General features: G+C 46.1%; 1 protein-coding gene across 6 annotated transcripts in view; it reads left to right on the top strand.

Annotated features, from left to right (window-relative positions):
- caskin2b (CASK interacting protein 2b) overlaps positions 1-21360 on the top strand; it is a 47185-nt gene that overhangs the window by 8340 nt on the left and 17485 nt on the right. For 5 of the 6 annotated variants that reach the window (XM_088007835.1, XM_088007836.1, XM_088007837.1 and 2 more), the window contains 9 exons: positions 3258-3309; positions 6454-6551; positions 6617-6762; positions 7369-7464; positions 12802-12932; positions 17480-17588; positions 18270-18378; positions 18653-18747; positions 19767-19884. In XM_088007835.1, the coding sequence (XP_087863961.1) occupies positions 3258-3309; positions 6454-6551; positions 6617-6762; positions 7369-7464; positions 12802-12932; positions 17480-17588; positions 18270-18378; positions 18653-18747; positions 19767-19884 (954 nt within the window). The other variant, XM_088007839.1, reaches the window with a different exon arrangement.

Consider the following 21360-nt stretch of genomic DNA (forward strand, 5'->3'; position numbering starts at 1 on the left):
GTCCTTGGTCCCTGGTTCTGGTCCCTGGTTCTGGTCCTAGTTCCTGGTCCTGGTCCCTGGTTCTGGTCCTAGTTCCTGGTCCTGGTCCCTGGTTCTGGTCATAGTTCCTGGTCCTTGGTCCCTGGTTCTGGTCATAGTTCCTGGTCCCTGGTTCTGGTCATAGTTCCTGGTCCCGGTCCCTGGTTCTGGTCCTAGTGCCTGGTCCCGGTCCCTGGTTCTGGTCCTAGTTCCTGGTCCAGGTCCCTGGTTCTGGTCCTAGTTCCTGGTCCTTGGTCCCTGGTTCTGGTCCCTGGTTCTGGTCCTAGTTCCTGGTCCTTGGTCCCTGGTTCTGGTCCCTGGTTCTGGTCCTAGTTCCTGGTCCTTGGTCCCTGGTTCTGGTCCCTGGTTCTGGTCCTGGTCCCTGGTTCTGGTCCTAGTTCCTGGTCCTTGGTCCCTGGTTCTGGTCCCTGGTTCTGGTCCTAGTTCCTGGTTCTGGTCCTAGTTCCTGGTCCCGGTCCCTGGTTCTGGTCCTAGTTCCTGGTTCTGGTCCTAGTTCCTGGTCCTTGGTCCCTGGTTCTGGTCCTAGTTCCTGGTCCCTGGTTCTGGTCCTAGTTCCTGGTCCTGGTCCTGGTCCCTGGTTCTGGTCCTAGTTCCTGGTCCTGGTTCTGGTTCTGCTCCCTGGTTCTGGTCCTAGTTCCTGGTCCTGGTCCCTGGTTCTGGTCCTAGTTCCTGGTCCTTGGTCCCTGGTTCTGGTCCCTGGTTCTGGTCCTAGTTCCTGGTCCCGGTCCCTGGTTCTGGTCCTGGTCCCTGGTTCTGGTCCTAGTTCCTGGTCCTTGGTCCCTGGTTCTGGTCCCTGGTTCTGGTCCTGGTTCCTGGTCCTGGTTCTGGTTCTGCTCCCTGGTTCTGGTCCTAGTTCCTGGTCCTGGTCCCTGGTTCTGGTCCTAGTTCCTGGTCCTTGGTCCCTGGTCCTGGTCCCTGGTTCTGGTCCTAGTTCCTGGTCCTTGGTCCCTGGTTCTGGTCCCTGGTTCTGGTCCTAGTTCCTGGTCCCGGTCCCTGGTTCTGGTCCCTCCGGGCCGTGCAGGTGACTTTTGGACCTTGGATGCAGCAGGAACTCCTCAGAGTGAAGTTCAGCCGTCATTGCTTCAGAGGAAGTTCTGACCCATTTAGCCAGAACCGGTCCAGCAGGAAGCTGACTCCCTGACCCAGAAGCAGCGTTGGCGTTGAGTCGTTTGATCAGAACTTCCTTTCCGGACCGGGCCATGATGTTCTGTTCCTGCTGTCTGAACCTTCAGCTGCTGGTTCTGACCGTGCTTTGATTGGACCGGGGCCCGAACCCTGGAAAAGCAAACCCACAGTGTTGGGTCTGCAGCGGAACCACACCGCTCCGCTTCTTTGTCTCCGGTCCAACCCAGAAACAAAAGTTCTGCAGACCTGTAATCAGAGCCGTCTAATTTTAGGCTGCAGACGTTTTACTACAGATTCTGTTTCAGCCCAAACGGGCCGGCAGCAGAACCTCCTCCTGCCTGCGGTGCATTCTTGTGGCAGCAGAGCTGCAGCAGAAATAACTGCAGCCGCGGGCCGGGTCCAGAGGTTCTGGTTCTGAAAACACACCAACACATCAAGCTTCAGTGATGGTTCTGGTTCTGTTCTCTGGTCCCTGGTTCTGGTTCTGGTCCACACTGACCCACAGAACAAGCCTCAGTCCAACCAGGAAGCAGCATCAGAGTCCTCTGGAGAAACATGGGTACTCGCATTAGCATTAGCATGCTAACCCCTCAGGCTACATGTTTCTCAGATTTCCCATCAGCCACTTGGATTTCAGGATGATGGCCATTTTTCAAGATGGCCGCTGCTGTTGAGCCTTTCAAACCAATAATGTCCTCCATTTTCTTGACTTGCTGAACTTTGTGTCAGATGTTTTCAGGTCCACTCTGATTGGATATAAAGTCAAAAACAATCACAAAGTGACTTCCTGTTAGCGAGTCTCAGCAGCTGCAAGGCGATGAAGATGAGTGACTGATGAAGAGTCTGAGCTCAGAGTGAAGCTCAGGATGGGTTTTGGTAAAATTATGGATTTATTTCAGCAGTATCTGCTCTCAGCCCCTCCCCCCCTGTTTCTGCTGCGCCTCGTGTCTGGCTTCGTGTTTTTCTGCTGATTTATTCCCAGGAATCTTAAAATCCAGGTCATTATCAAAGCAGCAAGCTGAGTGATCCCAGCGGGAATCCCACCGACTCTTCCAGCACTCTGACTGTTGGAAGCATGATCACGTCTGCAGGAAGACCCGGTGCTTTAACTATGCCGCTCTGCAGGAGACAGACAGAGGGGCTAACGTTAGCACCACTGACCTGTTAGCTTTGCTGACCTGTTAGCTTCACTGACAGGTCAGCGAAGGTCAGTAATTTAATTACTGTAAATTTAAACATTTCAGTGATTAATCACGAAGTCCTGAGGAGGAACCATTGTATTTTGTTTCTGGTACGTCCATAAGTCTGACGCACAGAAACGTCCTCCAACGACCCAGTTTCTTGTCCACCTGTAAATCTGACGCTCTAGCTACATCTGCTAACAGCTATGAAGCCGCTTCTCTCGGCCTCCTGGGGATTGATTTCTGAATCTAAGCGATCTGATTGGATGCTGGAAAAGATTTTTGTTGTGTTTAAGTTGTGCTAAGCGGAGTTAGCCTATCAGCACAGCTATGCTAGCCTAGATCAGTTTTTCTCCACCTGGTCCTCAGCCCCCTGCTCTGCATGTTCTAGATGAGCCTCTGTTCCAGAACAGCTGATCCAAATGACTGCAGGACCATCAGGTGCTGCAGATCCTGTTAATCACCCAGAGATACAATCCAGGTGGCAGAAGGGAAACAGCTAAAACATGGAGGACAGGAGGCCTGAGGACCAGGGTGGAGAAACTCTGGACTAAAATAGCATCTCAATGCCAAACATGTAGCAGCTAATGCTAAAGTCAGCATCCACATTTCCACAGACGCTCTATGAATGATGAGAGGAACTCTGGAAAGATGAACTTTCCTCCAATCTAATGAAGAACCTGATGATTCAAAATTATAAATATCTTTGTTTTTCAGCTTGTATGTCTATTTATTCAATAATTCAGCAGAAAGGGTTTTTGAATAGAGGATGTTGCTTGTTTTTGTCAGTAGTTTTGGATTATTTGTGATGACGCAGCCTGAAATAAACCTGACTGACTCGTGTGAATAGGTATTAGTGGCCGGCTCCCTCTGATGTCCTGCTGATCCAGATCCGTGTTTTGTGTCTTCCAGAGCTGCTGGGCTCCACCAAGAGGCTGAACATCAACTACCAGGACTCGGACGGGTCAGTGCCACAGAGACAGGAAGTTCCTGTCTGGCTTCCTGCAGCTGCTCTTCCTCTAAACGCTTTTACTTTTCTCTCATAATTAAAACATCAGTTAAAATTTATGATTATAAATAAACCTTAAGATTTTATTAAACTTAATAACAATTTTAATTAATTTGATTACTTTGAACTGTGTTTAAGACATACATTTTAATAATGTAATTAATATAATTAATTACATTAAAATGATCCAAAAGTCCATTTAATTATTTTTAAACATATTTAGGTTGCAGTCAGTAATGTTTATTCGATGTTTTCCAGATTTATTCCAGATCAGAGCACACAGGCAGTCAGTGCGACGGTCCACCAAAACGTTTCAGAGTCAAATACGAAGTAATACATTATATGTTCTCCGTCAATGTGATGGCAGTAAAGGAGCCGTGAAGTTTACAATCCCAGCTGTATCAGTTTTCACGCAGTTTACTAAATACTCTTCTCGCTGATCTTCAAGACGTATCTGCGCTCTATCGCCCCCTGCGGTCAGAAAATGTTGGGTCACAGATTTTGCTGTAACACCGGCTCCTGAAGCTCCTCGGCAGGAAAGCAGGTTTTATGGTGTCTGCAGATCCATGAAGCTGTGAAACGCTGCAGTCAGGCTCCATTAAGAGTCGGCTCCTTGGTGGCCCTTCATAGGGCCGAGGGGGGAGGTCAGAGGTCAGGGGGCAGAGGGCAGGACTCCAACCATCAACATGAGAGTGAGCAAAGAGGAGAGACGTCTCAGTGCTGCTCTGATGAGCTGACTGTCCTCACTGCAGAGGGACCATTCAGAAGCTGCTGCTCTGATCCTGCAAGACGAGGCTCCTCCCCTTTCTGCTGGACTCCTCCTACCATGTTAGGCTCCTCCCCTTTCTGTTAACTCCTCCCCTTTATTCTGGGCTCCTCCCACCATGTTAGGCTCCTCCCCTTTCTGCTGGACTCCTCCTACCATGTTAGGCTCCTCTCCTTTCTGTTAACTCCTCCCCTTTATTCTGGGCTCCTCCCACCATGTTAGGCTCCTCCCCTTTCTACTGGACTCCTCCTACCATGTTAGGCTCCTCCCCTTTCTGCTGGACTCCTCCCCTCTGCTGCGCCCCTCCCCTCCAGATGCACATGCATACTAGGGGGGCGTGGTTTCAGGAGCGAATCAGAGCTGTGGTTGTTGGTTGTGCAAGTCGCCCTGGTCGTCATGGAGACGATTTGTCTTTCCTGCCGTTTCTGTGACACATTCAGTGGGAACAATGAGGGACGGATGACTGTTTGAGTCCATGTGGTGGCTCCATGGTTGGACTGGTTTCCATGGAGATCCATGGTTGGACTGGTTTCCTTCATGTTTTACTAGTTTCCATGGAGTGCTGAGCTGGAACGGGTGAGTTTCAGTAGAAATGTTTCTTAACCGTCTGCCAGCTGGGGTCAAAGGCCAGGGGGCGGAGCTCGTTAGGGAACCTCAGGGAGGCCCCGCCCCTTCTGAGCCTGAGATTGGTCAGAGGAAGGTTTCCAGTTCTGTGATTGGTGGAGGCCGGAGCAGGAATGTGACACAATCAGTTTGAATGTTGACTGAATGTCAGGGAGGTCTTCCTCCTCCTCTTCCTCAATGGCCAGCAGCAGTGAAAGCTGATCTGCTCTCAGTCCCATTAACGGGGTCAAACTGGGACCAGCTGCTTGTCTCTGGTTCATAAAGCTGCTGTTTTGTTTTTATGATGAATCTGATGATTTTGCATCAGATCTCAGATCGCTGCAGCTTCCTGCTTCTGCTGGATGCAACTTCCTGCTTCTGCTGGATGCAGCTTCCTGCTTCAGCTCCATCCAGCTTCCTGCTTCTGCTGGATGCAACTTCCTGCTTCAGCTCCATCCAGCTTCCTGCTTCAGCTGGATGCAGCTTCCTGCTTCTGCTGGATGCAGCTTCCTGCTTCAGCTCCATCCAGCTTCTTGCTTCTGCTGGATGCAACTTCCTGCTTCAGCTCCATCCAGCTTCCTGCTTCAGCTGGATGCAGCTTCCTGCTTCTGCTGGATGCAACTTCCTGCTTCAGCTCCATCCAGCTTCCTGCTTCTGCTGGATGCAACTTCCTGCTTCAGCTCCATCCAGCTTCCTGCTTCTGCTGGATGCAACTTCCTGCTTCAGCTCCATCCAGCTTCCTGCTTCAGCTGGATGCAGCTTCCTGCTTCTGCTGGATGCAACTTTCTGCTTCAGCTCCATCCAGCTTCCTGCTTCTGCTGGATGCAGCTTCCTGCTTCAGCTCCATCCAGCTTCCTGCTTCTGCTGGATGCAACTTCCTGCTTCAGCTCCATCCAGCTTCCTGCTTCAGCTGGATGCAGCTTCCTGCTTCAGCTCCATCCAGCTTCCTGCTTCAGCTGGATGCAGCTTCCTGCTTCAGCTGGATGCAGCTTCCTGCTTCAGCTCAGCCATCAGAGCGTTGACGCTTCACCAAATCTCATCCTGAAACTCTGAGCTCCGTCCATTACTGCCGCTGCCGGCGGCGCTTTCTGGACATGAACGCATCACCGGCGTTTCACAAGAGAGACTCGTCCCCCCACCCCCCTCCTTTTATCCGGCTCTGTGCAGCCAGAACCGGCCTGCAGCCTGCAGGTCCGTTTCCTCTCAGTACGACCCGCTTAGCTGTGGGAGGACGGAGACAGAGACATGCTGAGTCATCTCAGTTCTGTTAGACTTGGTTCTGAACCGGTTCTGGTCCATCACATCATCTTTATTTTATGCCTCTTTTTATTAATTTCTTACAACTTGGATTAATATTAATGTTTATTTAAAGACGTAATTTTCAATTTTTAAAAATAAAATATTTTTAATCAGAAATCTCATGACCCCTCCGCAGGATCTCCCGACCCTCTAGTGGTCGCCACCCCCATGTTGAAGACCTGTTTTAAGTAAAATCTGGCAACTTTCGCATGTTGTTGAGCTGGTATAAAAAACTGTTTTTAAATTAGTTGAAAATCGAATAAAAATTATATTTTTGTGGTAAAAAGTTAAAATGATTTTAGCTTTAAGCAAAACTTTTATCTTCGTGTTTCATCATGAGCAACATTTATGGCTGAGAAAATGTCTGCTTCTCCCAGCTTTTAATGAACTGACCTTTGACCTGGGGTCTCTGTGTGACCTTTGACCTGCAGCTTCTCGGCGCTGCACCATGCTGCCCTCACCGGAACCACGGAGCTGCTGGCGGCGCTGCTGGAGGCTCAGGCCGCCGTCGACATTAAAGACACCAACGGTGAGGTTCTGCTGGGCCCGTTCCGGCGGTTCTGGTTCTGTTCTGATCGCATGCTATGGTTGCAGGAATGCGACCGCTGCATTACGCCGCCTGGCAGGGGAAGGCCCAGTCCGTCCTGACGCTGCTCCGATCCGGAGCGTCGGTCAACGGCGCCTCCATGGACGGACACATCCCGCTGCACCTGGCGGCCCAGTATGGGCACTACGAGGTGGTGAGTCCACAGAACCAGAACCAGAACCACACAGTATGGGCACTACGAGGTGGTGAGTCCACAGAACCAGAACCAGAACCACACAGTATGGGCACTACGAGGTGGTGAGTCCACAGAACCAGAACCCTGCATGTTCTCCTCTCCAGACCCGGGTGATGAGTTGGGTTCTGGTTTTGTTCAGACCTGGTTCTGGACCTTAGGTTCTGCTGTACTGTTTTAATATTGTGATGGTTTCCATGACGACGCCCGCTGAGGTTTCGTCTTCCCATAATGACAGATGAGTTTCCTCTCTGCAGGATTCTGGATCTGACCCGGTTCTGGTCTGCTGCAGGAACACATTTGAATATGGATTAATAATCCCAGAGATTCTGGTGATTCTGGCCGAATTACAGTGAACAGAAGTTCTGGTTCTGGTTCTGTTGGCCCGGTTTAATCTGCTCCTGAAGATCCTGACAGGAAAGCGACTCAGCAGGATTAGCTGATTCTTTCACAGAGAGCCAGAACCGGGTCAGAACCACAGGATCCTGCAGCAGCTTCCCAGAACCAGGAGAACCTCTAGTACCGGGTCACTGGCAGAACCTGATCTGGTTCTGTTTGTGCTTTCAGTCGGAGATGCTGCTGCAGCATCAGTCCAACCCGTGTCTGCTCAACCGGGCCAAGAAGACTCCTCTGGACCTGGCCTGTGAGTTCGGACGGGCCAAGGTGAGCGAGCAGTTCTGGGAGGTCGGGTTCTGGGAGGTCGGGTTCTGGGAGTGATCCGACTGAAATTAGCTCGTATTTGTAAACATGTCGGTTTAGTTTTGTTCTCCTCGGTAGGATGTATCACTTTAGGAATGTTCTGGAATATTAAGGTCACTTCTGGATTCCTGAACTGGCTGAACGATCCAGAAAAACCTGAACTATCCCGACTCACTTCCAGCTCCATGGTCTCAGCGCCACGTGTCTGCATCCAACATCCGACATAACATCCAACATCCGACATAACATTCAACATCCGACATAACATCCAACATCCGACATAACATCCGACATAACATCCAACATAACATCCAACATCCGACATAACATCCAACATCCGACATAACATCCGACATAACATCCAACATCCGACATAACATCCAACATCCGACATAACATCCAACATCCGACATAACATCCGACATAACATCCAACATAACATCCAACATCCGACATAACATCCAACATCCGACATAACATCCAACATCCGACATAACATCCAACATAACATTCAACATCCGACATAACATCCAACATAACATCCAACATAACATCCAACATCCGACATAACATCCAACATCCGACATAACATCCGACATAACATCCAACATCCGACATAACATCCAACATGGCATCAAACATGGCATCCGACATAACATCCCACATAACATCCAACATGGCATCCCACATAACATCCGACATGACATCCGACATGACATCCGACATAACATAACATCCGACATGACATCCGACATGACATAACATCCGACATAACATAACATCCGACATAACATAACATCCGACATGACATCCGACATGACATAACATCCGACATGACATCCGACATGACATAACATCCGACATAACATAACATCCGACATAACATAACATCCGACATGACATCCGACATGACATAACATCCGACATAACATAACATCCGACATAACATAACATCCGACATGACATCCGACATGACATAACATCCGACATAACATAACATCCGACATAACATAACATCCGACATGACATCCGACATGACATAACATCCGACATGACATCCGACATGACATAACATCCGACATGACATAACATCCGACATGACATCCGACATAACATAACATCCGACATAACATAACATCCGACATGACATCCGACATGACATAACATCCGACATGACATCCGACATGACATAACATCCGACATAACATCCGACATGACATCCGACATGACATCCGACATGACATCCGACATAACATCCGACATAACATGACATCCGACATGACATGACATCCGACATGACATGACATCCGACATAACATAACATCCGACATAACATGACATCCGACATGACATAACATCCGACATGACATCCGACATGACATAACATCCGACATAACATAACATCCAACATAACATGACATCCGACATGACATAACATCCGACATGACATCCGACATGACATAACATCCGACATGACATCCGACATAACATCCGACATGACATCCGACATGACATAACATCCGACATGACATCCGACATGACATGACATCCGACATGACATAACATCCGACATGACATCCGACATGACATCCGACATGACATCCGACATGACATCCGACATAACATCCGACATGACATAACATCCGACATAACATCCGACATGACATCCGACATGACATCCGACATGACATAACATCCGACATGACATCCGACATGACATAACATCCGACATAACATAACATCCGACATGACATCCCATGACATCCGACATAACATAACATCCGACATGACATCCCATGACATCCGACATAACATAACATCCGACATGACATCCGACATAACATAACATCCGACATGACATCCGACATGACATAACATCCGACATAACATAACATCCGACATGACATCCCATGACATCCGACATAACATAACATCCGACATGACATCCCATGACATCCGACATAACATAACATCCAACATAACATGACATCCGACATGACATAACATCCGACATGACATCCGACATGACATCCGACATGACATCCGACATGACATAACATCCGACATAACATCCGACATAACATAACATCCGACATGACATAACATCCGACATGACATCCGACATGACATCCGACATAACATCCGACATAACATAACATCCGACATGACATAACATCCGACATAACATCCGACATGACATCCGACATAACATAACATCCGACATGACATAACATCCGACATGACATAACATCCGACATGACATCCGACATGACATAACATCCGACATAACATCCGACATGACATCCGACATGACATAACATGCGACATGACATAACATCCGACATGACATCCGACATGACATCCGACATAACATCCGACATGACATCCGACATGACATCCGACATGACATAACATCCGACATAACATCCGACATGACATAACATCCGACATGACATCCGACATAACATCCGACATGACATAACATCCGACATGACATCCGACATGACATAACATCCGACATAACATCCGACATGACATAACATCCGACATGACATCCGACATAACATCCGACATAACATGACATCCGACATGACATGACATCCGACATGACATGACATCCGACATAACATAACATCCAACATAACATGACATCCGACATGACATAACATCCGACATGACATCCGACATGACATAACATCCGACATAACATAACATCCAACATAACATGACATCCGACATGACATAACATCCGACATGACATCCGACATGACATAACATCCGACATGACATCCGACATAACATCCGACATGACATCCGACATAACATCCGACATGACATCCGACATGACATAACATCCGACATGACATCCGACATGACATCCGACATGACATCCGACATGACATCCGACATAACATCCGACATGACATAACATCCGACATAACATCCGACATGACATCCGACATGACATCCGACATGACATAACATCCGACATGACATCCCATGACATCCGACATAACATAACATCCGACATGACATCCCATGACATCCGACATAACATAACATCCGACATGACATCCGACATAACATAACATCCGACATGACATCCGACATGACATAACATCCGACATAACATAACATCCGACATGACATCCCATGACATCCGACATAACATAACATCCGACATGACATAACATCCGACATGACATAACATCCGACATGACATAACATCCGACATAACATGACATCCGACATGACATAACATCCGACATGACATCCGACATGACATCCGACATGACATCCGACATGACATCCGACATGACATAACATCCGACATAACATAACATCCGACATGACATAACATCCGACATGACATCCGACATGACATCCGACATAACATCCGACATAACATAACATCCGACATGACATAACATCCGACATAACATCCGACATGACATCCGACATAACATAACATCCGACATAACATAACATCCGACATGACATAACATCCGACATGACATCCGACATGACATAACATCCGACATGACATCCGACATGACATAACATGCGACATGACATAACATCCGACATAACATCCGACATGACATCCGACATAACATCCGACATGACATCCGACATGACATTCGACATGACATCCGACATGACATAACATCCGACATAACATCCGACATGACATAACATCCGACATGACATCCGACATAACATCCGACATGACATAACATCCGACATAACATCCGACATAACATCCGACATGACATCCGACATGACATAACATCCGACATGACATAACATCCGACATAACATCCGACATAACATAACATCCGACATAACATCCGACATAACATAACATCCGACATAACATCTGACATGACATAACATCCGACATAACATCCGACATGACATAACATCCGACATAACATCCGACATGACATAACATCCGACATGACATAACATCCGACATAACATCCGACATGACATAACATCCGACATAACATCCGACATGACATCCGACATGACATAACATCCGACATGACATCCGACATGACATCCGACATGACATAACATCCGACATGACATAACATCCGACATAACATCCGACATGACATAACATCCGACATGACATCCGACATAACATCCGACATAACATCCGACATGACATCCGACATGACATCCGACATGACATAACATCCGACATGACATAACATCCGACATAACATCCGACATGACATCCGACATGACATAACATCCAACATGACATAACATCCGACATAACATCCGACATGACATAACATCCGACATAACATCCGACATGACATAACATCCGACATGACATAACATCCGAGATGACATAACATCCGAGATGACATAACATCCGAGATGACATAACATCCGACATGACATAACATCCGACATAACATGACATGACATCCGACATGACATCCGACATGACATAACATCCGAGATGACATAACATCCGACATGACATAACATCCGACATAACATCCGACATGACATCCGACATGACATAACATCCAACATGACATAACATCCGACATAACATCCGACATGACATAACATCCGACATAACATCCGACATGACATAACATCCGAGATGACATAACATCCGACATAACATGACATGACATCCGACATGACATAACATCCTACATGACATAACATCCGAGATGACATAACATCCGACATAACATGACATGACATCCGACATGACATCCGACATGACATAACATCCGACATGACATAACATCCGAGATGACATAACATCCGAGATGACATAACATCCGACATGACATAACATCCGACATAACATGACATCCGACATGACATCCGAAATAACATAACATCCAACATGACATCCGACATGACAAACGACATAACATCCGACATCCACAAAAACATTACAGTTTAGTCCTGACACCAGAAAACAGGTTGGACTTAATCAGAGGACCTGTCCCTCTGTCCACCTGTCCTCCCGTCCCCCTGTCCTCTTTCCACCTGTCCTCCTGTCCCCCTGTCCTCTGTCCACCTGTCCTCCCGTCCCCCTGTCCTCTGTCCACCTGTCCTCCTGTCCCCCTGTCCTCTGTCCACCTGTCCTCCCGTCCACCTGTCCTCTGTCCACCTGTCCTCCCGTCCCCCTGTCCTCTGTCCACCTGTCCTCCTGTCCCCCTGTCCCTCTGTCCACCTGTCCTCCCGTCCCCCTGTCCTCCTGTCCCCCTGTCCTCTGTCCACCTGTCCTCCCGTCCCCCTGTCCTCTGTCCCCTCCAGGTGGTCCAGCTGCTCCTGAGCAGCAACATGGTGGCGGCGTTGTTGGAGGATGAGAGGAAGGAGCCGACAGACTCCGCCTACACCACGCCGCTGCACCTGGCGGCTCGCAACGGACACAAAGACGTCATACGGTGAGGAAACCGGATCAGAACCAGAGTCCAGTCTGGGGTCCAGCAGAAATCAAATAAATACCAGCAGCAGGCATGAAGTGAAAATGTAGAAAGAAATGAAGAAACCGAGAGTCCAGTTCTGCTGTCCCAGACTCAGATCCAGGAGGTTCTGGAACCTTCTCTGATCCAGAACCTCTAGAGAAGTTTCTGGATCAGAACCGACTCTGGTTCAGCTTCAGTCGCAGTTTAAACTTTCAGATGAAAACCAGACACATCATGACGATCATCACAGTCAGACAGCAACTGCAACGTTTTGGGTTTTTATTCTGAAAGAGCAGAAATGAATTCGGCTTCATGTTTCAGCCATATTTACTGTCACAGCGTAAATAAAACGTCAAGCTGCAGCTAATTGGTGACCGAAATATTACCAAGCTAAATGTTTAACTTCAAACTAATTATTTCGCTAGCTAGCGAAATATTTAGCTAAATATTTAAACTGTGACACTTCTGAAGGTGAAAATATTTCACTGGAATCGGCTGTAACGTTGGAAACGACATCCCATAATATGGATGTGAAGCGGATCAGCTGGTTGGAGGAAGACGATGCTGCAGGATGAAGGCTGACGGGTCACAGGCTGGACAGGTGCTCTCACCTGTTTCAGGTGCAGAGGACCTGGGTCTGGCAGGGCTGATCAGAAAGCACACACACTGTTGGTTGCTATGGCAATGGCTGCTATGAGCTGCTGTGTCAGTAGGAAGTCAGTCTGTCTGCAGCCTTCAGGATTTCCTGGATCCACACCGAAGAGCTGCAGTTTCTGAGTCTGGACTGGGCTCACTGGGTTTGTTCTGGGCTTTCTGCCCTGATCTCCCTGCTGCCATGTGAATCCTACTGCAGCGGTTCTGTGACCCAGTTCCAGCTCCCCTTTCTGGCTGCCAGCCGGAGCTCTGGCTGTGAGGATGTGAAGATAACTGACAGCAGCGCCGAAGAACAAGAACAACAGTTCAACGTGACTGAAGCCGCTGCAGAATCGACACAACTGCAGCTAGAATGCAGTCCTGCTACAGGCTAATTGACTGGTGGTTGACTGGTGGTTGACTGGTGGTTGACTGGTGGTTGGCTGGTGGTTGACTGGTGGTTCAATGGTGGTTGAATGGTGGTTGAATGGTGGTTGACTGGTGGTTGAATGGTGGTTGAATGGTGGTTGAATGGTGGTTGAATGGTGGTTGAATGGTGGTTGACTGGTGGTTCAATGGTGGTTGAATGGTGGTTGACTGGTGGTTGAATGGTGGTTGACTGGTGGTTCAATGGTGGTTGGAGTGTTGTAGTACTCGAGATCGGTCTTGAGACCATTTTTTGATGGTCTCGGTCTTGTCTCGGACTCGGGCGCTGAGGACTCGGCATTTTATTTCAAGACCAGTCGAGACCGCAACTGTGACAATATCACTAAACGTAAAGGACACTCTCCAGTTTATTTGTCAACATCTTTGTTTTCAGTGGATGCAAAATGCACCGATTAAAATCCAACCAATTACGTGTTTCTGTTACTCCCCCCTCCTGCTCCCCTCCTTTCACTCGCACGCGGTGCCCTGAGACATGCGCAGTGGTTTTCTCTCAGCGGCAGAAGATGTCGGTCTAATCGTCGGTAATAGAATATCGCTGCATAAATCATAAGAAATCCGATGGCCACAGCTAACTCAGCAGCGCTTCGCTTTCACAGACGGTGGGAACAACGTCTAACTTTTTTCGTCACTTAGAAAAGTAGCTCAAAGAAAGATAAGCTCCGTTGACATGGTGCTAGCAAAGCTTGCTGTATATAGAGACACATAAGCATTTGTGATGAAAAAAAGTCACTCACTCTACTGAATTATTGTGCGGAGGTGTTGACTGACTTGTCGCATATATGGGACAACGCTGTGTCCAAAAGTCTGCAATATATTGATGCGACATTAAGGAACAGTCCGATTCTTCTGCTCGTCTCTTTACTTATTAGATAGGACTGGAGTGTCACTGAGAGCCGTTGTTCTATCAGATAGCCATACGCTGTCAGGATACCATACATGCAGTGAGTACCATGCCAGCGCATGCGCATTAAGAAGTCCGACTGTCAGAGGAGTTGTCAGTTCACCATACGCAACAAGTTATGACGAAAATAAGTCATTAAATTGTGTTGTTGTGTGTCAGTTTATTGACATTTCACAGGTTTATACTACAGAAGTGTTCAGTTGTTGCCATCTAGTGGCAGAATTAGGTACTACATTTTAAGAGCCTGCCGTTTTTGATTATGTCATAAAAAGTAGACAAGGGAGGAGAATACTAAGCATGGTTTTCTCTCAGTAACACTGCAACTTCGATTCAGTCGGTCTTTGAAAGCACTGTTGGTATGTATTAAATTTTGCAATGGATATTTTGTTAATTAAGAATAATTTAGCTTTTGTAAAAGACAGTATTTCCCTTATAAGAACGTTTAGCTGTGCGCTAAATATTTTCTCTGGAACAAATTTATTGTACCCTTAAGTGCTGTATTGTTTGCTACTGTGTATTATTTCTGAACGTTTGTATGTTCATTTCTCAGTTTTACTCTACTTCAACTGGCTTCAGTAAAGAGTCAACGTAAGCCCTCTTGTCTCTGTGGTCATTTTGGAGAGGAGTTTATCTGAATGTTGACTCCAACAAGGCGATGGAGGTTGAGGACATGACAAATTGTTTTCCATGATAACTATATAGATATACATGCATTGTCGTTTTTTCAAATTGTATTTAAAGCAGGGTCTGGCTGCAGCTGCAGTCAACTACAACACACACCCTGTAAAACTCATTAACCTACTTAACCACTAAGTCAGGATGCCATACAACTGTTAATAACAAAGTGTATGACGATCTACATCATGATTCTATGTTGCTAATTAAATAAAATTATATGGCAATGACTTGTCTGACAGATACAGCCGTGAGTTTGTGTTAAGTGTATGATGATCTGACAGCGTATGCTGACCTGACAGAACACTCTGTTCTTGTAATCCTCTGCATACATTGCAGTAGCTATCATTATTTTATTTAATTATGTACATTGAGATTTTTTAATTAACAAATAAATAAAACACAAGAACGAAAGAGCACACAGAGCATGCACATTGCTCTTTGATTGTTTTCGTTCAAAGTGGCAGCTGTAATGTCTGCCATAATGTCAGACTACCTGGCCTCATGTAGTGGGAGAGAGGTTGAGAGTAGTCACGGTGAGCGCCTTGTGCATGGTTACTTCTTGCTTGTTGCTCCTTGGTCAGTGTTCATAGTTGAGCGTCAGAGCATTACCTCAATTGCTATGTTTAATGGTGCAGACTGGTGGTTTCTGACATGAGCAACATGGACAAGCACCCAGGGCATTATTTTTTTAGGAATGGCACGAGACCACCTCAGATCGTAGCACAGAGATGGAAGCAAAGCAGAACAAAGAGTTTGTTCTGCTTTTAATATTGGCTAAATTTATTAAGTATTTCATATCTAGGTCTTTTATGGGAATATGGATCTTTCAGATCAATTTGAGAAGTAATTTTGATCATATTTCACATTTTATCGTATCATGTAGCGTGGGGCGCTGGTCTTGGTCTTGACTTGGTCTCGACTTCCCTCGGTCTTAGTCTTGACTTGGTCTCGGGTTAGGTGGTCTTGACCACAACACTGGGTGGTTGAATGGTGGTTAACTGGTGGTTAAATGGTGGTTGAATGGTGGTTAACTGGTGGTTAAATGGTGGTTGAATGGTGGTTAACTGGTGGTTGAATGGTGGTTGAATGGTGGTTAACTGGTGGTTGAATGGTGGTTGAATGGTGGTTAACTGGTGGTTAAATGGTGGTTGAATGGTGGTTAAATGGTGGTTGAATGCCACTCTGAGGTTTCATGGATGTAAATGGTGTTTTGACAGAAAGAAATGTTTAAAAGCACAAACTGATGAAGGACCTTCAGGAGGTCTGCACTTCCTTCGCTCCAGATGATTTAATGCTTCCCATGACTTCTGACCTCCTCAGAGAGAGCTGTAACCTTCGCTGAGTTCCTATTGGCTGACAGCTTCAGTTCATATTAATTTAAACTTAATTCATCCCAAAAAGAAATGAAATGATCTTCTTCAGTAGCAGTCAGCGTTACAGTGAGTCTGAAAAGGCCTCTGACTAAGGACTGCTGCTGTGTGACGGTCTCATGCTAACAGCTGAGCATTCAGGCAGCAACATGTCATGACATCATCAGCAGCTGATCTGGCTCCTTTGCTTTTCCTGCTCCTCTTTAAACTCCATCTAAGTGGAAATGTTGGAGTTTGGGATAATGATGGATCCAACTCCTCTGGGATTCAGGGTCAAGGTTCTGGTTTTATCTCAGCTCCTGGTCGTAAAAACTAAACCCCTTGTTGTTATGGGTTTGCATCATAACAACGGTCTTAAACGTTGGCGATGAGTTAGCCTGAAGGTCTGCAGCCTTAGTGGGTTAATCAGTCCTCACTCGTTTTAGTCGCTGAAGCTAGTATAGGAAACTCACACCGTGACCTTTGAACTGCTGACAAGCAGCTCTGTGTTTGCTCAGGCTGCTGCTGAAGGCTGGCATCGACATCAACAAGACCAGCAAGTCTGGAACGGCGCTGCATGAAGCTGCGCTGTACGGCAAGACGGAGGCGGTGCGACTGCTGCTGGACGTGAGTCACTGCAGGCGTTTCTGCCGCACTGAATGATTCCTTCTGTATCAGTGAGTTCAATCAGTTCAGGTCTGATGTCTTCACCCTAACTAGCCCCGCCCCTCAGTTTAAGCCCCGCCTCCTTATTTGAGAACAAGAAATAGAAATGGAGGTAAAAAGTAAAAATCCATGAAATACACGAAGCAGCTTTATCAAATAAAACAGTAATGAAATAGGCTCTCCATTAAAAAGTGAATATTTTTATTTCATTATTCTATGTATATTTCATAGAGTATTTATTACTTATTAACAATTTTAATTTATTTCATTTTGACTGAACTGATTCTCTATAGATTAGAAGGAAATAAAACATAAGATCATAAAGAGAAGTAATGAAGAGTTAGAATCCAGACCATAATAATCTAAGTTCAAGTTCTGATCAGTTTTTAGTTCTGATTTGAAGGAACTCAGTTCTTCAGCTGACAGAAGGCCGACTTTAGAAATGTCTGGATCTATGTCTCTAGATCTGTAACTACAGATCTCTAACTCCACATCTGTAACTGTAGACCTATAACTGTAGATGTGTAACTAGACCCATAAATGTAGATCTGTTCTTCTTGATGATAAACTGGTTTAGTTGTGGGAACGGTTTGGCGCCCCCTGGTGCTGATCAGCTCTCAGCGGCCATGTTTCTCTGTCCAGGCTGGCGTGGATGTGAACTCCAGAAACACCTACAACCAAACGGCGCTGGACATCGTCAACCAGTTCACCACGTCCCACGCCAGCAAGGACATCAAGCAGCTGCTCAGAGGTCAGAGGTCACACATCAGCTGACAGGAGCCCTGAGGGAGTCTCAGAGTTTTGCACTCCGTCACCATGACTGTCCAAACCACATCTTTACAAATCTGAATAACATTTGTACAGCCTCCACGTTGCTGCATGAATTATTGACGAGTCTCAGTGAAACTGTTTCTGGTGCTTCACTGGCTCTTCATTCAGACCAAACCAAACGCTACTACCAGAGTTTTGCATGTTCTGATCAGATGAAGTTCTGATGGGCTGATCCAGTTCTGTTTCCTCCATAGACGCGACGGGGATCCTTCAAGTCAGAGCCCTGAAGGACCACTGGAACCTCCACGACCCAACTGCGCTCAACATCCGGGCCGGAGACGTGATCACGGTGAGACGCTGTGGTACCAAAACTGGTTCCAGAGCTGTGGTACCAGAACCACGTCTCTGGTTTTGGTCTGAAGAAGATGGTGGTTACAAACTCAGTCAGTAAATCAGGAGAGCAGACTTTCTGAAAGCCTGGAATCCATTACAAATAATTGTCACCTCTTTATTTCACGTTTGTATTATTTTAAACATGTTGAATAGCAAAGTTCATGGCCTAATAATTTCATCATGAACAAATTATTTAGTAAAAATGCAGAACTTTTAAAATATTTAACAGATTTTTGTTCACTGGATGTTCATTTCTGAATGAAGCTCATAATTTTCTATCATGTTTCATTCAGCAGAGCTAAAAGACAACATATTAAAAACACCTGCAGTTAGCTGCTAAGCTAGCGGGGCTACTAGCATGCTAGCGCGAAGATGCTAACAGAGTAGAACAGTTATTTCCTTCTCTAAGCAGAGTTTACATGAAGCTGGTTAATGGAATAACAAATATTATGACAAAGGCTGTATGGTGATCATATCCACTTGCTTGGTGAACATTAACAAGCTAGAAGTAAACCAAATCTAGAATCTTTACCGTTTGTGATCTTCTTCATGTTTCTGTGGGGACTGGCAGAGGAAGCACCGCCACCCTGTGGTGGAACTCGGAACAACATCTTAATTTTACTCCTTTTAATTCAGGTAAATTATAAATAAATCGTTATTGATAATGTCTAATCAGAAACCTGACGACCCCTAAGACCTCTGGTCTAGAAAAACATTTCTAGATTGTGTCCTGGTCCAGGATTCGGACTTTGAGACAATCCATGAAGATCCACCAGCAGAACTAAACAGGTTCTGCAACAGAAACCATCTTGTTTGTAGCTGCATAGATGATTAATAAACTGAGAAATTCTTGTTAAAACCAAACCAGACAGCCTGGTTACAGAAGCCTGGTTCTGGTTCTGCTTGTCAGCCCAAATCTCCTGCTCTTAGCCTGAAGGTGTTTTCATGCCAACTGCTCGGTGTCGCCCCCTACAGGTGTTGGAGCAGCACCTGGACGGGCGCTGGAAGGGCCACATCCACGACAGCCAGCGGGGAACGGACCGGGTCGGCTTCTTCCCTCCGTCCATCGTGGAGGTGATCAGCAGGCGGAACGGTCAGTGAGACGCCAAGATGGCGGCTCTGATGTAATCAGCTGATCATATGATCAATGTCAGCGTTTCTAAAGGCCTGCTTTACCTCCTGGTCTATGTTCTGACTCAGTTCTGATTTGTTCTGACTTTAACTGGACTTGGTCTCTTTTATCCTGGTTTAACTTTCACTTAATTCTGTTTTTTTTGTTTGTTTGTTTTGTTTTAACTGGAAATACTCTCAGCTTCATCCTGTTTGTTTCATATGGGTTTAATCTGGTGTAATCCTGTTTTAATCTGGTGTAATCCTGTTTTAATCTGGTGTAATCCTGGTTTAATCTGGTGTAATCCTGGTTTAATCTGGTGTAATCCTGTTTTAATCTGGTGTAATCCTGGTTTAATCTGGTGTAATCCTGGTTTAATCTGGTGTAATCCTGGTTTAATCTGGTGTAATCCTGGTTTAATCTGGTGTAATCCTGGTGTAATCCTGTGTAATCCTGGTGTAATCCTGGTTTAATCTGGTGTCATCCTGGTTTAATCTGGTGTAATCCTGGTTTAATCTGGTGTAATCCTGGTGTAATCCTGGTTTAATCTGGTGTCATCCTGGTTTAATCTGGTGTAATCCTGGTTTAATCTGGTGTAATCCTGGTGTAATCCTGGTTTAATCTGGTGTAATCCTGGTTTAATCTGGTGTAATCCTGCTGGTGTTTGGTGGTTCTGAAGTTCTTACTGATCAGTCGGTTTTATTTTCCGGATTGTTCTAACTCAGAGCCGTTTCAGTGTAGCTTCTGGTACCAGAACATCGGGACCCGGCGTGTTCTGACTGCAGCTGGGTTCTGGAAACTTTCTGGGCCACCTGTATGAAGTTGGCCCCCCAACTTCTTCAAATCGGACAAAATTGGTGTCAAATGTTTGTGCTACGTTTGTGCAGCAAAAATTGCTGCTATTATTCTAAAGATATTAAGAAATGTTTCTAGAGGTCATCAAAGGTCAGTGAACATCAGTTCTTCTATAAATAGTTTGTGCACTGATTTGAAGTCGTGCTGATGATGACTGTGGATCATGAAGCTGAGCTGGAAACGGCTGACTAGATGGCCACCACGTGTTTTGCTCTAGTCCTACTTTTCTATTTCCACAGTACAGTTTGCCTAATTGCTCCCTCTGGTGGTCAGAAACTAAACTACAGGTCACCCAGTGTGTTTTGGGAGGTGGTGTACCAGTTCATTCTAAATAAGATCTGGTTCCAAGTGAATTTCATCCCTAAATTTTAATTATTCATGTTTGTAGGTTAGCACTTAACAATTTCACATGAAATTCACAGATCCAGCATGAACTGATGTTCATTGACCTTTGATGACCTTTAGAAACATTTTTCTTTATATCTTTAAAGTGATAGCGGCACAAAAGAAAATTTTTGCTGCACAAACGTTTGACACCAATTTTATCTGATTCGAAGAAGGTGGGGGGCAACTTGACTCAGGTTTCTGGGCCTGGTCTGCAGC

The sequence above is a fragment of the Poecilia mexicana genome, unplaced genomic scaffold (assembly GCF_051168715.1).
Source record: "Poecilia mexicana isolate PSO_F unplaced genomic scaffold, ASM5116871v1 scaffold_8, whole genome shotgun sequence".
NCBI lineage: Eukaryota > Metazoa > Chordata > Actinopteri > Cyprinodontiformes > Poeciliidae > Poecilia > Poecilia mexicana.